The sequence below is a fragment of the Ruditapes philippinarum genome, unplaced genomic scaffold (assembly GCF_026571515.1).
Source record: "Ruditapes philippinarum isolate M1 unplaced genomic scaffold, ASM2657151v2 ctg1649_1_1_1_1, whole genome shotgun sequence".
Lineage (NCBI taxonomy): Eukaryota > Metazoa > Mollusca > Bivalvia > Venerida > Veneridae > Ruditapes > Ruditapes philippinarum.
Genome location: NW_026860787.1, coordinates 40672 through 57097, shown reverse-complemented (window position 1 = coordinate 57097; position 16426 = coordinate 40672). Strand labels below are relative to the sequence as shown.

Sequence of the window (16426 nt, the reverse complement as noted above, 5' to 3'; positions counted from 1 at the left end):
GGAATTGACCACCTGTCATACACGTCAAAAGTTTTTTTTTGTTATCAATTATGTTAAGTATATCTTCTGATCTTTTCTAAAAATAATATTTAAATACATGAACATAAAATTAAGCCAAATATTGTATTAACAAAAACTTTGATATTTCCAAGTATACTATACTGTAATTATACAAGTAATGTGATTTCCGCATTTTAAGTGTGTTAATAAATAACTCGAAATATATTTAAATCTTAAGTAAAATTCATTTACTGTTCATTACATACAATTAAAGAAATAAATAGTTAACATTTAATCGCCTCTCATTACGACAAAAATAAACACAAATATAGTTTATGAGTTTTCCCTATATATCTAATACGATCCCGGATCCCGGGCGTCCCGGATCCCGGGATTTTCCCCCCACCTCGGAAAGGGCCGAGTAGTTGCGATTGCTCAACTGTATATTGGACTTACGGAAAGGGCCGAAAAGTTGCGATTGTTCACGAGTTTGACCTTTACAGATTGGTTCTCGTTTCATTAAACGCCAAGATCTTAAATGTAAAGTCAGGAACCAAATTATTGATGCACACATTTTATATCTTTAATTTTAATTTCCTCTTCCAAAATATATCGTGAATTTTTGTCATGTTTCTTACCTTTATAAACATTTTGTGACTAAATTTAACTTAATAAAAAATAAGTAAATAATTTAATAATCAGAAGTGCATTACAGGTCGGGAGTATTTTCATTTCCGGGTTCGTTTTTTGGTTCCTGTATTTGTGTAATTCGGTAATTCGTGTAGACTGACCAGAGTCCGCGAATTATTATCGAAATTATTGAAAATAACGTGTTGTAAGTTTTTTTTATTACCATTCCTGAATGTTGCAAACAATGAAACATATAATTTAAAAAAATAAGAAATTTATAACTTCCCGACTTGCTTTACTTCCTGAAACTCCTACTTCAGTACTTGCTTGCAAGATATTTGCTAATTAAGATCCATGCTAAAAGGAATCCACTGTGATTTTTTTTTTACATTACGGAACTAGAAATAATTTTTGTATGTTTTATTATATGTTCCATTTGGTGTTGGTCTTGACCTATAAATAATATGAAATTAGGTGCTACCTATGGCGCGGAAAGCTCTTATGATTTCTGATTTAAGCATAACATGTTTAGTGTACATGTTAACCAGATCTATCATGCAATTCGTTAATAAGTTAATGCAGGTATTTTGTACCGTAAACAGGAACGAATAAATTGATGGTGTTCAACCCATTATCGGAAGAGGGACCACTGTGCATGCGTCGGCGTTTGGAAAATCCCGTCTGCCATTTTCTGTTAATCTCTAATCACATATGTTGTTTTCACGTTATTTTTAATGTGCTTATTTATCAAGAAGGATTTAAAAATAACTTTTTACATTTATCATCGTTACTATAGTTCTTGTGAATGAAATGAGTGTTTATTTTCTGATTTCGTTTCGTTTCGTTCAAAGCCTTGATAATGGCCGTGTTGTCACTCCGGTATGTACAGCTAAACTCTGGTATTTCCGATTACGGTAAAAAACTCTCAAGTAGGGTTACAATAATTCAATATAATGATTATGAAATAGAATGTAAACTGAAAGGGGAAAAAAATCTTTTGGATGAAAAAAAAAAAAATTAAAATCTTTTGGATAATTTGACAAATTCATTTGCAATATTTGACAACTCTTGCCTATGGTCTTTGAATTGGTCTTCTTGTATGTCTGAAAGCAATAGTTCTTTTGTAAATACACTTATTCCTGTCTTTAGGAATATTTCTTTCTTCAGGTTTTCTCTTGATGCCTCATACAGGGTACAGTCCTCTATAAAATGTGTTACTGTCTCAACTTCTCCACAATTACATAGACTTGTGTTTTTGGCCCCAATCTTGTTCAGATAATCATTGAGGCAATATCCACTTTGTAGTTGAAGTAACTGTCTTTGGTTGCTCAAGCCATGGAAGTTAATTTTTTTGGGCTGGACTTGAGGCTTGAGTCCATAGAGATGCCTGCCAGTTTCAACAATTTCCCATCTTCTCTGCCATTTAATGCGGACTGATTCTCTAGCTGAGTGGCGAATGTCACTTTGACTTGTTACAAGGAGTGAATCTTCTGTTTCCATTTCCTCAGCTTCTTTTGCTGCTTCTTTTGCAAGTCCGTCAGCAATGTCATTCCCTTTTATGCCAGCATGACCAGGAGTCCAATCAAAATTGACAGTAACATCTGCTAATTCAAGCTCTTTCCTCAACTGGAGTATCTCTGTTGACAGGAATTTGTGTGTCTTATTTTCCCAGCCAAGATCAATAATTCCAACAGCGGACTGACTATCACTAAGTATTTTTATCTTATTTATTTCAAATCTTCCAATCTCAGTAAGTAGGGCTTGAAGTGTTATTTTAATGGCAACCAGTTCTCCTACTAAAATTGATGATAATTTTGATACTGGTTGTTTCAGTTCTATAACTTCTGTGTTTGGAAGAAGAATGCAGGCTCCAGCACCACATGGACCTTTGTAAATCATGGATTTTGTAAATCATTCTTTCACTGGAAGTGTTTTTGAGCATGCGTCTGCTAGCAATAGTCAGAATTATGTAGACGCTCATTAAAAGCGCTGTGATATCAATATTTAGCTCAAAAGGATTTCAAAATGGCGGCGCCCAGTTAACTAAGGATTTCTTGTACATGCATGTTATCTAAGAGCGCTACAGCCCTCGCGGGGCCTTTGGCCCCGCTCGGACTTTCCGCCTATTACTTGTGTGAAATATGTCCTATTACCGAATGTAGGACAAAACCCCACCAGTCAAAACCCCACACCTCAAAACTTTATAGAGTGGACAAAACCCCACACCTAAATTTTACAGAGTGGACAAAACCCCACACCTCCAGTTTTATAGAGTTGACAAAACCCCACCACCTTAAAGTTTTCAGAGTGACATTAAGGAAATGTATTTGACATGATCTACATTTGAATTAATGTTTTTTCATTTGAATGATTTATTACCATTTATTAATTAATTTTTTATGTTTTCATATATGTATATGTAATTTTGGACGTCCGGGGCAATGTCATTTTTCAATGGTTTGACAGTATGAAATTTTTTTTGTAAAGTGTGTAAAACCGTTCAAGCCGAATTAATTAGGCTAAATATACATACATGTCAAAGTCGGTATAAACAGCAATCAAAGTCTTTGACTTTCCCGTATAAGTCATTTTATATTTTGGAAGGAACATGCAAGATACAGATAGACTGAAATATGCTCCAATTCCTGAAGGGACCTTGATTAAAAGTCTCATCCAAAAGATATATGTCACAATCCCCCTCCACTATCTTAAAAGCATAAAAAGGCATTGATTTACAAAAAATGTTCCTTGTATTTTCAAAAGTGTACTGGTACCTAATTTCCATTTCTAAACCCAGCAAGATATACATATATTCAGTCATATTTTTTATAGACAAAATGGAAAAGATATTTCTGTTTTAAAGTTAATATTACTTTAAGAAAAATAGCATTAGGAATTATGGTTAATAAAACTTCCTGTTAGTAAAAATAATTTTTGATTTTGTAGGGGCCTGTTTGTACTGACTGAATGTATTGACTGTAATGTTATACATATTTTCAGGTGATAAGAAAAAGATATGACTGAGAAACATAGTTTTGGTGTAGATCCAATTACATGCCATGCCTTCAGTGGAGATAGGACAGGTAAACATTATACAGACTATCTAGTACCATCTATTGTCAACAGTTTAATTTACACCTCCAGATTGTTGCTTGTAGATGTTTAAAAAAAACATTTTAACCATCTTACTTTATGAAGTGTTGCCCTGCTTCAACTTTGAACTGACCATTTAAGGTTAAATGAATGTAAATATCAGATTAATAGAGCAATACAGCCTGCTGTGATACTGGTGGCAGGGACAAATTTGGACTTCTGCTGCATTCTAAAAGTAAACATGATAGTTATCTTTCTAGTAAAAGCAAAGATACCATTTGAAATAACTTACATGTACATTACTGTCATAAAAACAAAAAAAGTATTACAATTATCTTTGTTTTTAAAACAAATCTGATATAGTATTATGTATATGTAGGATATGTTAGGTAGTAAAACATGTTTACAGGTTTGGCAATGTCACACAACAACAATGATGTGATGGTATATAAGAAACAGGCCAATAAATGGGTACAGAAGAGTGAGTTGACTGAGCATGGTCAGAGAGTGACTAGTATTGACTGGGCAGCTAAGTCTAATAGACTTGTCACTTGTGGCGCAGTATGTATTATATAAACATATTAATATCTATCATGTCTGCTTTATAAATCCTATAACCCTTGAAGAATTTTTTTTCAAACCTGGCTCAAATGTTAACTTTAATAATAGGTTTATGCAAAACTCAGGCTGCCGTTATCACATGTCCACCTCAACAAGGCAACCTGCAGAACCTATGCTTCCCATGTACCTGGTCAAGGTCAAAGTCAATCTTGAAAGCCAAATGTCAGACTAGAATCATCTATAAATCCTATACCTGCTGATGGATTTTCTTCAGACTTGGGTCAACAAGGCAATGTTCAGATCCCAAATTGTCACTGTGACGGCTGAAGGTCAAGGTCACTCTTGAAGGTCAAATTTCTGCTGTTTAAATCATTTACCCTTTTAACTTGGCTCAAATGTCAAATTGTCAGTCTCAACAAATTGATGTACTAAACCCATGTACTGGCTTACGGTTAAACTTAAAGGTCAAAAGTCACCGAAATTTTATGTCTGCTTTATAAATCAAGTACTCTTTGAAGGATTTTTTTCAAACATGGCTCAAATCAGTGTTTCACTCATATTTTGTAGAGAAATGTTTACAATTTTCAATTCACTTTTCAAGGAATAGGATGAGCTATAGTACTCACCCATGGTTAATTCTTGTGTGCAAGTTGGTATCTCCATTACTACTGAAGGAAATACACTCTTACTTGAGAGCATAATATGAGGTCTCTGTCAAAGGCCCAAAACTCTTAGCATTGATTTTGACAGGACTATGGCCCTTTTTAACTTAGTAAATTCTAAATTATTCATGCTTTTGTTTTAGTATCAAGCTCTGAGAATAGTTCAGCACTTTGTCCTACCAACAGCTCTTGTTTTAAACGGATAGCTATTTTATGTGAGGAAGTTACAAAAATCCAGCTGGTTTTCAGATAATTGAATTTAAGTAATACAGATAATATTAATGTTTTATGATTTGTTAAATCAGGACAGAAATGCATATGTGTGGACACAGGAAGGGGATGAATGGAAACCTAATCTTGTCATTTTGAGAATCAACAGGGCAGCTACTTGCGTCCGCTGGTCACCTGAAGGTAATGATCATTGTTACACCAATTTGAACTTGGTTCAAATGTTAAGTGTTTCAGATTTATTGGCATATCAGCATTCAAAATATCTTTGACCTTTTACAAATATAAAAAGGATGGGCAAAGTATCGTGAGTACATTCAAAAATTAAAATTTTAGCTCGCTGTAAAAATCATTTATATTCTTATTTGGGTGGAGTGGGTGGGAGGCGGGGCATAAAGGAATCCCTTCATCTCTTTCCCTTTCAGATTGTTTTTCTTCGATATCTTTTTAAGCATATCAGATATTAACCCTTAACATGGTGAATATTTTAAATGGGCTTGGCCCACTTCCATTTTTGGACTGTTCATTATCAATTTTAGGGATATCAATTTGAATATTTTAAGTTTTTCAGCCAACAGTATAGAGCCTGGTCAGACTGCACGGATGTGCAGACTGGCCTGGCTCTATACTGGTGGCAAAAGCTTAATGCTTTCGGTTCCAGCTTTTTAAGGGTTAACTTGACATGTATATGAAGGGTCGCAAGATTGCTTAGTAGGTCAAATTTCATAACTTTTCATTACTTTGTTTACAAAGATGTAGTATTACCCCATTTTAGAGGTCTATGTTTATTTGAATGTCTCTGAAACCAGGAAAGGTATCAATTTGAAACAGAAATTGGTGTAAAGGTATATCATTATGTTGACCATGCCAAAACTTTATTGCATTTCAACAGAATAATGTCCCTGTCCTTAACTGACCTAAAATTTACATTTACATTGTACTTAAACATCTCAGACACCATATCAGATGTTCACTGGATAGATATTATTTGAGCCGCGTCACGACAAAACCAACATAGTGGGTTTGCGACCAGCATGGATCCAGACCAGCCTGCACATCGGCGCAGTCTGATCAGGATCCATGCTGTTCGCTTACCATCTCTATCACAAGTGGAGAAACTGACAGCGAACAGCATGGATCCTGATCAGACTGCGCGGATGCGCAGGCTGGTCTGGATCCATGCTGGGCGCAAACGCATTACGTTGGTTTTGTCATGGCGCGGCTCATTTATATAAATGTATATGAAACATTACCAGCAAGCTGAGTAAACCAAGTTTTGCGACTCTAATCAATTTTGATATAGTTAAAACACTGTTTGTGTTTGTTTTCATATACAATATTGATCTTCCTTTCATTAGAGAAAATTTCTTATTAGATTTATTTTTCCCACATGTTATTTCCCTTTCCACTAAGACCAGGTTATAAATAGCATTCATCAATGATTTGATTTGGCACTATACTGTTAATTTGCAGAGAACAAGTTTGCAGTAGGAAGTGGTGCTAGGGTTATCTCAGTCTGTTATTTTGAGCAGGAGAACAACTGGTGGGTCAGCAAACATATAAAGAAGCCTATCAGATCAACCATTACGAGGTTTGTTAGTTGAACACTTGTATACTTAAACAATCTTCAATGACTACTGTATGCATTGTTAGAGGCCAGCAGTTCTCTGTCATATTGTCATCAATGTAGAACATCTTAGTGAAATTGTACCAAATGTCTAGCTTCAATTATAATTTCAATAATTATATCAACCAAACAGGTAAAACAAGGACAGCCGGAAACTTGGGTAAAGAGGGAAAATGTATACAGAAATGTCAACAAATATTAATAAATGGCCGATGGTGGTGAAAATTTAGGATTACTTTTACTGATGATCCTGGACAATGAAATAACCCTTTAAGTTAGGGAATTTAGTTTCATTGTGATGTTTTGAATGTAAAACATGCTTCTCTTGGTAATAGTAAAGCTTGTGGATGAACCCTGGTAATGTATTTATTGCATTAGAATAATTTATCTTATATTTATCTGTTTATATATTTCAGTGTTGATTGGCATCCAAACAATATTCTTCTTGCTGCTGGTTCCACAGATTTCAAGGCCAGGTACCATTATTTAATATACTAGACTTTTAAAATATGTTTTCTGTATGATCTGTATAATCTATGATGACAAGTATTTTTATTAGCTCACCTGTCACAAAGTGACAGGGTGAGCTTTTGTGATCGCTTTTGGTCCGTCGTCCGTCCGTCCGTAAACTTTTACTTTAAATGACATCTCCTCATAAACCACTAAGCCAATTTCATCCAAACTTCACAGGAATGTTCCTTTGGTGGTCACCTTTAAAAATTGTTCAAAGAATTTAATTCCATGTAGAACTCTGGTTGCCATGGCAACCGAAAGAAAAAACTTTAAATATCTTCTTTTAAAAAACCATAAGAGCTAGAGCTTAGATATTTGGCATGTAACATCTTCTAGTGAGTGTCTACCAAGTTTGTTCAAATAAAAGCCCTGGGGTCAAAATTGGCCCTGCCCTGGGGGGTCATTGATTTTCCCTATATGCATATAGTAAAAACTTAAAAAATCTTCTTTTAAAGAACTCAAAGAGCTATGGCTAAGATATTGAGCATCAAACATGTTCTAATAGGTGTCTACCAAGTTTGTTCAAATAAAAGCCCTGGGGTCAAAATTGGCCCCGCCCCAGGGGGTCATTGATTTTCCCTATATGCATATAGTAAAAACTTAAAAAATCTTCTTTTAAAGAACCAAAAGAGTTAGAGCTAAGATATTTAGCATGAAACATGTTCTAATAAGTGTCTACCAAGTTTGTTCAAATAAAAGCCCTGGGGTCAAAATTGGCCCCGCCCCGGGGGGTCATTGATTTTCCCTTTATGCATATAGTAAAAACTTAAAAAATCTTCTTTTAAAGAACTCAAAGAGCTATGGCTAAGATATTGAGCATCAAACATGTTCTAATAGGTGTCTACCAAGTTTGTTCAAATAAAAGCCCTGGGGTCAAAATTGGCCCCGCCCCAGGGGGTCATTGATTTTCCCTATATGCATATAGTAAAAACTTAAAAAATCTTCTTTTAAAGAACCAAAAGAGTTAGAGCTAAGATATTTAGCATGAAACATGTTCTAATAGGTGTCTACCAAGTTTGTTCAAATAAAAGCCCTGGGGTCAAAATTGGCACCGCCCCGGGGGTCATTGATTTTCCTTATATGTGTATAGCAAAAACTTAAAAAATCTTCTTTGAAAAAACCCAAATAGCTAGAGTTAAGATATTAAGCATGAAACATCTTTTAGTGAGTGTCTACAAAGTTTGTTCAAATAAAAGACCTGGGGTCAAAATTGGCCCCGCCCCGGGGGTCATTGATTTTCTTTATATGTGTATAGCAAAAACTTAAAATCTTCTTTGAAAAAACCCAAATAGCTAGAGTTTAGATATTAAGCATGAAACATCTTCTAGTAAGTGTCTACAAAGTTTGTTCAAATAAAAGCCCTGGGGTCAAAACTGGTCCAGCCCCAGGGGTGTCATTGTTTTTAACTATATGTGTATAGTAAAAACTTTAAAAAAATCTTCTTTTAAAAAGCCCAATGAGCTAGAGCATAGATGTTTAGCATGAAACATCTTCTTATGGGTGTCTACCAAGTTTGTGCAAATAAAAGCCCTTGGGTTAAATTGGCCCTGGCCTATATACAGGTGAGCGATCTCAGGGCCATCATGGCCCTCTTGTTGTCAACATTGTTTATTTTTACATGCTGCAAATTCGTTTTAACATTTTATTCCGTATACTTCATTGCATTGTAACAATTATTTGAGCTGCGTCATGACAAATCCAACATAGTGCGTTTGCGACCAGCATGGATCCAGACCAGCCTGCGCATCCGGGCAGTCTGATCAGGATCCATGCTGTTCGCTTACAAACCCTATAACAAGTAGAGAAACTGATAGCGAACAGCATGGATCCTGATCAGACTGCGTGGATGTGCAGGCTGGTCTGGATCCATGCTGGTCGCAAACGCACTATGTTGGTTTTGTTGTGACACAGCTCATTTGTTTTCATCAACTTTAAGTACAATATTTTTAAAGGTTGTGTAATAACAGTTTACTTGGTTTGAGAAGGCATAGCATTCTGTTTTGTATACTAACAAGCAATGGTCACAAAATAAACATATATCTTGTGTTATTTAATTCCTGGCTACCATATTTCATCATTGAGTAAATATAACATAATTGCAGAAAGTGTGCTGTTTCAAAAATAGAGTAACTACAGTAGTAGTATGTGGAGTATGTGTATGTGTCTAAGCAATTGATTAGATTGTCATGATTAAATAATGGCAATTAATGTGTCTCTAGAACAATACAATCAAACCAGCTAGCTCTTAGCTAGAATATCACTTTATGGTAATGATATATTTTCTCCACTTTTAACAGAGTTTTCTCCGGATATGTTAAAGAAGTAGAGCCTAAACCATCTTCTACTAACTGGGGAAATAAGATGACCTTTGGTAACCTCATGGCTGAGTTCTCCACTACTGGAGGTAATAATAACAATACATGTATGCAAATTATAACTAGAAACAAGTGAGGTAATAATAACAATACATGTATACAAATTATAACTAGAAACAAGTGAGGTAATAATAACAATACATGTATACAAATTATAACTAGAAACAAGTGAGGTAATAATAACAATACATGTATACAAATTATAACTAGAAACAAGTGAGGTAATAATAACAATACATGTATGCAAATTATAACTAGAAACATGTGAGGTAATAATAACAATACATGTATGCAAATTATTACTAGAAACAAGTGAGGTCATAATAACAATACATGTATACAAATTATAACTAGAAACATGTGAGGTAATAATAACAATACATGTATTCAAATTATAACTAGAAACAAGTGAGGTAATAATAGCAATACATGTATACAAATTATAACTAGATACAAGTGAGGTAATAATAACAATACATGTATACAAATTATAACTAGAAACAAGTGAGGTAATAATAACAATACATGTACGCAAATTATAACTAGAAACAAGTGAATAGGGTCATTTTATTTGCATATTAATTTGTATATTGATTAATGAATTATGAAAAAGACTTTTTAAAAGTGGTATTTTTTTTATTATTACAATTTGATGTGTCTTGCTATTTTGGATAAATTTAAAACGAGGCGGAAAATTTAATTTTTGGATGGTTGTGTTTCGAGTTTCAAGCCATAATGTTTCATTTAAAGTCAAAAACAAAAAGCAGAGACATTTAAACAAAAACTGAATTTTTCACAATATACAATTAAAAATTTTGTTAGTACAAATTTTAAAAGTATTATATAGATGCCAACAAACATAAATATAGTTGATACATTTCATTGAAATATTAACATAATTATGTAATGTTGATATATTAAGGTGGCTGGGTTCACTCGGTATCATTCTCGGCATCAGGGGAGAAACTTGCCTGGGTGGGGCATGATTCCAGCATTGGGATAGTAGATGCTGCCAATGGACAACAGTATGTATAATATTCTATTTTACACTTTTAACTTGGTAGTAAAAGAAATCTGTAAAAATTAAGTAAATTATAAAATTCATGTCCAGTCAACCCAAGTTTTGATTGTTAGCTAGAAAGGTAAGAAATACTAAGTATGGTAAGATCCTGGCAGAGGCATAACTTTAAGTCATGTGTATATATAACTCAGTTAAAGGCAAAAAAAAATGGCATTGTTTCTATTAAAGAAATTATACTGGAACTTATATTAAAATGATTATTCTTTTCACCAATTTCATTTTAATAAAACAATTTGGTCTTCAGGTTGTCTTTGATCAAGGGCTCATTTCTACCCTTTGATGAGATCACATGGGTCACTGAGAACAGTATTGTTGTTGTTGTAAGTTATTTTTGTGTATAATGAGAAAATGATTTACTCATAAATGATTTTATCATTTATGCATTTTAAAGTGGAGAAAAAAACAAACATTTTTTATCAGTTAAGGAATTTTTTGTGTATTATAAAGTTGCCTTTGATGTGAAATTAAATGAATGAATATGAAATTTCATTTTAAGCCAAAACTGAATAATAAAGTTCTTAATTACTTTATGTTAAGGAGATTTAAGTTAGCATTAAGAGGAGGTTGAAATAATTAGTTAATTATGTATATAGTTTATTCACTATAATATATTGAAGTTGTATAAAGTGTTATATTATGGTATCTGTTACTGTTATCAGGGATATGACTGCTGTCCCAAATTATTCACCCATCAATCTGGAGATATTAAGTTTGTACATGACCTTGATGTCCCAAGTGCTGGCGGGGAAACTAAAGTCACGTAAGCCAAAATAACTCAAATATATGTAGCAATATTTACCTTATTTTCTCTATAGATATTGCATTTATGTTTAAACTATATGAAATCATAGATAATGTCACTCATTTCATTTTCCATTTAAATTATAGTAAATTTCTAAAGACTGCTTTTCACTCTATAGATACTGTATAAGTGGTTAAGTTAGCGATGCCAATTCACGAAAATCGCTTAAATATCCTCCAGCGTAAAAATCAACCATCCTGTCATTAATGTAATGTGTGAAATTTTACATCTGCTAATTTTTCAACATGCTGAAATATCCACTATACAGTAAATGATAAATAAGTTTTAAATAGGCAGTGAATATTTCATAAAAATTGAAAAATGAAGAGAAGTCATGTAATGTTGCTTTTTATACAAGTAATATGAATGTTTGTTAATTTGTAGTGCCATGAGTCGTTTTAAGAGTTTGGACAAGAAGGGAGCATCTGGTCAAGCAACTGACACAGCACTAAAGACTCTACATCAGAATACCATCACGTAAGATATTTGACATTACTGTAAAATATTGCTTCCAGTGATAATGATATACTTGCAAATTATTTTAAACCACGCCTACATGTGTTAAAACACGCCTACATGCACATCTACATGATGTGATCTTAGTCTGCACTGTTGGTTGCTCTATTTTCATACTTTGAAAGTTCAATAACCTGATTCTACTACAAACTGTAGAGAAGTTGGAAATCTAATAACAATAATAACATTATTCAACAATAAACAGTAGCAATGTTGGCAATCTAATAACATTAATACCATTATTCAACAATAAACAGTAGCAAAGTTGGCAATCTAATAACATTAATAACCTTATTCTACCATAAACAGTAGCAAAGTTGGCTATCTAATAACATTAAAAACCTTATTCTACCATAAACAGTAGCAAAATTGGCAATCTAATAACATTAATAACCTTATTCTACCATAAACAGTAGCAAAGTTGGCAATCTAATAACATTAATAACCTTATTCTACCATAAACAGTAGCAAAGTTGGCAATCTAATAACATTAATAACCTTATTCTACCATAAACAGTAGCAAAGTTGGCAATCTAATAACATTAATAACATTATTCTTCCATAAACAGTAGCAAAATTGGCAATCTAATAACATTAATAAACATATTCTACCATAAACAGAAGCAAAATTGGCAAGGCAATCTAATAACATTAATAACATTATTCTACCATAAACAGTTGCAAAGTTGGCAATCAAATAACATTAATAACCTTATTCTACCATAAACAGTAGTAAAGTTGGCAATCTAATAACATTAATAACCTTATTCTACCATAAACAGTAGCAAAGTTGGCAATCTAATAACATTATTCTACCATAAACAGTAGCAAAATTTGCATGGCAATCTAATAACATTTAAAACTATTCTACCATAAACAGTAGCAAAGTTAGCAATCTCACTTTGGAATGCTTCAAGACAGACTTGTTGATTAATGATGAAATTTTGTAAACATATTGAGAGCTAGAATATGTAAAACCTGAAATTAAGACAGAAAAATATGAATAAAATCATCTAAGTTGTCCATGTTTTATTTTCATTGGTTTATCATGCAAGTGCACATCTATGTAAATCACTTATTTTTTGTTTTCATAGTTTAATTTGGCAAGTGTCCATTCGTGCAAATCGTCCATGTTTGATTTTCATTGTTTTATTTGACAATCTCCATCCTTGTAAATTATCCTTGTTTGATTTCATTGTTTTATTAGGCAAGTGTCCATTCATGCTGGATCTAAAAGTGATGCCAGTAAGATAACAACATCTGGAGCTGATGGACAACTCATTATCTGGGACCTGAAGGTAATTTATGATAATTATTTATAATCTCAATTCCTGAAAATAGCCTACCAGGCTGATAGGCTTAGTACAGAAGTTTTAAAATGTTCTGCTAAACTGACAGAAAGATGTTATATATAAGTATATATCAAAATGTCCGAGTAGCAGAAGAGGTGTGTCTTCAAATCACTTGCCTTTCAACGCTGTGGGTTTGAATTTAACCAGGATTCTTTCATGTAAGGAAGCCATCAAGCTAGCTTCGGAAATGTTGGTGTACTAGTTTGTTCCAGAAATAATACATTGGAGGGCACTAAAGGTCTTCCTCCACCAGTATAGGTAGAAAGTTGCCTCTTCTGTGTTGTTGTGACATAAAACCCTATGCAAAAAAGTAGAAAAAGGAATTCTTGTGCTTATGTATTTATGTTTATTATGTTATGTATTTGTCTTATTGTAATAAAGAAATTAGTTTGTGTAACCAGATGTCATGGGTGTTCATTAAAGAGTTGATCTGTTTTAACATTAAAATCATCTTGTGATATTATAAAAGATAGAAATGGCTTTAAAACTGATCATGGGATTCATACACTGCCTGAAACAAGGAAATGGACTATAAATGAAATTGAATAAACACACTCAAACTATGTAATTGTCTTTCTATTTTAGATTATATATCTTTCTATTTTAGATTATATATTTTCCTCCTTTGTATCACCTTTGAATCAAGTAGTCATTGCTGTATTTTATTATTTTAGAGTCTTGAGAAGTCAATGGCTGGCCTTAAAATTGCCTAGATGTCAGGAACTACCAGAAGTCTTTCAGCAAACAATTATACATTTTTTCTTACATGTGTAACACTTAACAATTGATATTATATGGACACTGTTTTCATCAAGAATTTATATTTATTTTGTATCATTCCAGTGTATAATAGTGAACAAATGTGTATAATATACATCAAACAAACATTACGACATTTACATTTTAATGACAAATTACTATGATTTGTCTTATAAATCTGTATATTTCATTTTGTTCCTTAAAATTTCTTCTTTTTTTTTGAAAATTGATTGCCAAACAAAGTTACTAATTTGTAGTAATTTCAATGAAATTCCTGTTTTTTTACTTGTACTGTTACAAGCCTTCCATTGTTGAATCAGTTGGCATCTCAGAAAAAAAGGAGCACGTTTGTGTTGAATGTGACCATTAATAAATATCTTGAACTATAATTTGTACTATAAACAATATACAACTTTCAAAAATTGTAACCACAAATGACTGTGTTCTAAATAATATATTTACCACAAGTTATCATGTATCAACAATAACCATCTGTTAATCATTTTGTAAATGAAAGTTTTGTACATTGTTACATGTTTAATCATGTTTCACCTTTTGTAGCTGAAAATCATATTGGACTTCTGTTTTTATTAAATATTAAAAAAATACGTTTGTTTTGGGATTGTTCTATACCTCCCGTTCAGTATGAACAACTTAAAAATGTAGACATAATGTAAGGAAAAAAAGGTCAGTAACACAGATGTAAAAGCCAAATCAACAAAATTTATTGATTTTTATGTCATCCTGTTCCTTCACTGTAGTTAAAGATGCAAAAATGACTCACAATTCTTGAAGAAATTTAACAACTGTAAAATTTAAATAGATACCTCAAAGCTTTTTTAGAGATAAACAGGCTAGAATTCTAAAACAGTCATTAAACATGAAGTTAAGTGTAGCTCTAGTCATTTGATTACAAACCGTTACAGGATTTCCATTTAAATTTAACCTGGAAATCTCTAATTCTGTGTAACACAGCAAGTTAAGGTATTCTTTTTCAAATATTTTTGTACTATAGACCAAACATTATGTATAATTAATTACTCATTAAAGACAAAGACGCATTATTCCTCGGAATCATTCTGAGTTTTATAACATCTAAAAAATGAATAAATGGTTTTTAGAGCATTTTAGATGCTAATCACCTGAAAAAGTAGCACTAAATGTGAAATCATGTCCCATTGCAGTAGCAAAATGTAAACTTGGTAGTATTTTGACTTCCATACAAAATTCTTTAACACTATAACTGTTCTAATTTCAAACGTTTATTGGCCAATAAGTATCTTTTAGTTACCGTAACTATAACAGGACACAAAAATACATGTAAATAGCTTTTAAATGATCAAATAAAAGCATTTATTATATACTTGAAAATGAAATATTGAGAAATATTGATTAAATAAAATGTGTTTTTTCATTTTCCATATTTTCACTGTAAAAAATTATTTTCACTGCAGTGAAACATTTTCAGTATTTTCACTGGTGTCTTACCGGACTACTTTCTTCTAAATTCTGCCAGTACACAAAATTTATGGAAAGTTTTTCAAATTGTAATGTATATAATAAACAGAAAATTCAAGTTTTTTCTATAAATACAGGATTTATTTTCATCTTGTGGTATGAAAATTATGATATTTCACTCGTGGCTATGGCCACTCATAAAAAATATTTATTTTCATACCACTCGATGAATATAAATCCTGTTTGATAGAAAAAAACTTAAATATCCTCCATTTCTGGGACATAATGCACCTTCAACGTCCCGACGTTCAAACTAGGAACTACTTCGCCTTTGTTCATTATGATGTTAGTGTTGTGGTAGGGAAATTTACGGTGGCACAAAGGTGACATGTGCGTTTTTATTTATCTCCTGCACACGAGATACTATGTTGTGGCCACGAGTCACTAAGTCGTGGCCACGAGATAGCTAAGTCGTGGGCACGAGATACTATGTCGTGGCCACGAGATAGCTAAGTCATGGGAACTAGATACTATGTCGTGGCCACGAGATAGCTAAGTCGTGGGCACGAGATACTATGTCGTGGGCACGAGATACTATGTCGTGGCCACGAGATACTATGTCGTGGCCACGGGTTTCTAAGTCGTGGCCACGAGACAGTTAAGTCGAGGGAATGAGATACTTAGTCGTGACCACAAGATACTATGTAGAGGCCACGAGTTACTTAGTCGTGGCCACCAGATTATTAAGTCGTGGGCACGAGATACTATG

General features: G+C 33.0%; 2 protein-coding genes across 2 annotated transcripts; one reads left to right on the top strand and one right to left on the bottom strand.

The window, feature by feature from the left end:
* Positions 1-680: 680 nt before the first annotated feature.
* LOC132713392 (actin-related protein 2/3 complex subunit 1A-like) lies at positions 681-14807 on the top strand. Its single transcript, XM_060695967.1, has 13 exons — positions 681-835; positions 3631-3713; positions 4133-4284; positions 5252-5357; positions 6648-6765; positions 7218-7277; positions 9612-9718; positions 10612-10714; positions 11015-11090; positions 11430-11530; positions 11957-12049; positions 13296-13386; positions 14115-14807. The coding sequence occupies exons 2-13, from the start codon at positions 3647-3649 to the stop codon at positions 14151-14153; spliced, it is 1113 nt and encodes a 370-aa protein (XP_060551950.1). The 5' UTR covers positions 681-835; positions 3631-3646; the 3' UTR covers positions 14154-14807.
* Positions 1648-2529, bottom strand: LOC132713387 (uncharacterized). The gene has a single exon (XM_060695961.1). The coding sequence runs from the start codon at positions 2527-2529 to the stop codon at positions 1648-1650; it is 882 nt and encodes a 293-aa protein (XP_060551944.1).
* Positions 14808-16426: the final 1619 nt, after the last annotated feature.

Excerpts from the sequence above, each read along its gene's own strand:
- LOC132713392 (XM_060695967.1), top strand. The coding sequence starts at position 3,647 with ATGACTGAGAAACATAGTTTTGGTGTAGATCCAATTACATGCCATGCC. Across the intron at positions 3,714-4,132 it reads CTTCAGTGGAGATAGGACAG|GTTTGGCAATGTCACACAAC; the intron begins GTAAACATTATA and ends ACATGTTTACAG. Across the intron at positions 11,091-11,429 it reads AGAACAGTATTGTTGTTGTT|GGATATGACTGCTGTCCCAA; the intron begins GTAAGTTATTTT and ends TACTGTTATCAG.
- LOC132713387 (XM_060695961.1), bottom strand. The coding sequence starts at position 2,529 with ATGATTTACAAAGGTCCATGTGGTGCTGGAGCCTGCATTCTTCTTCCA.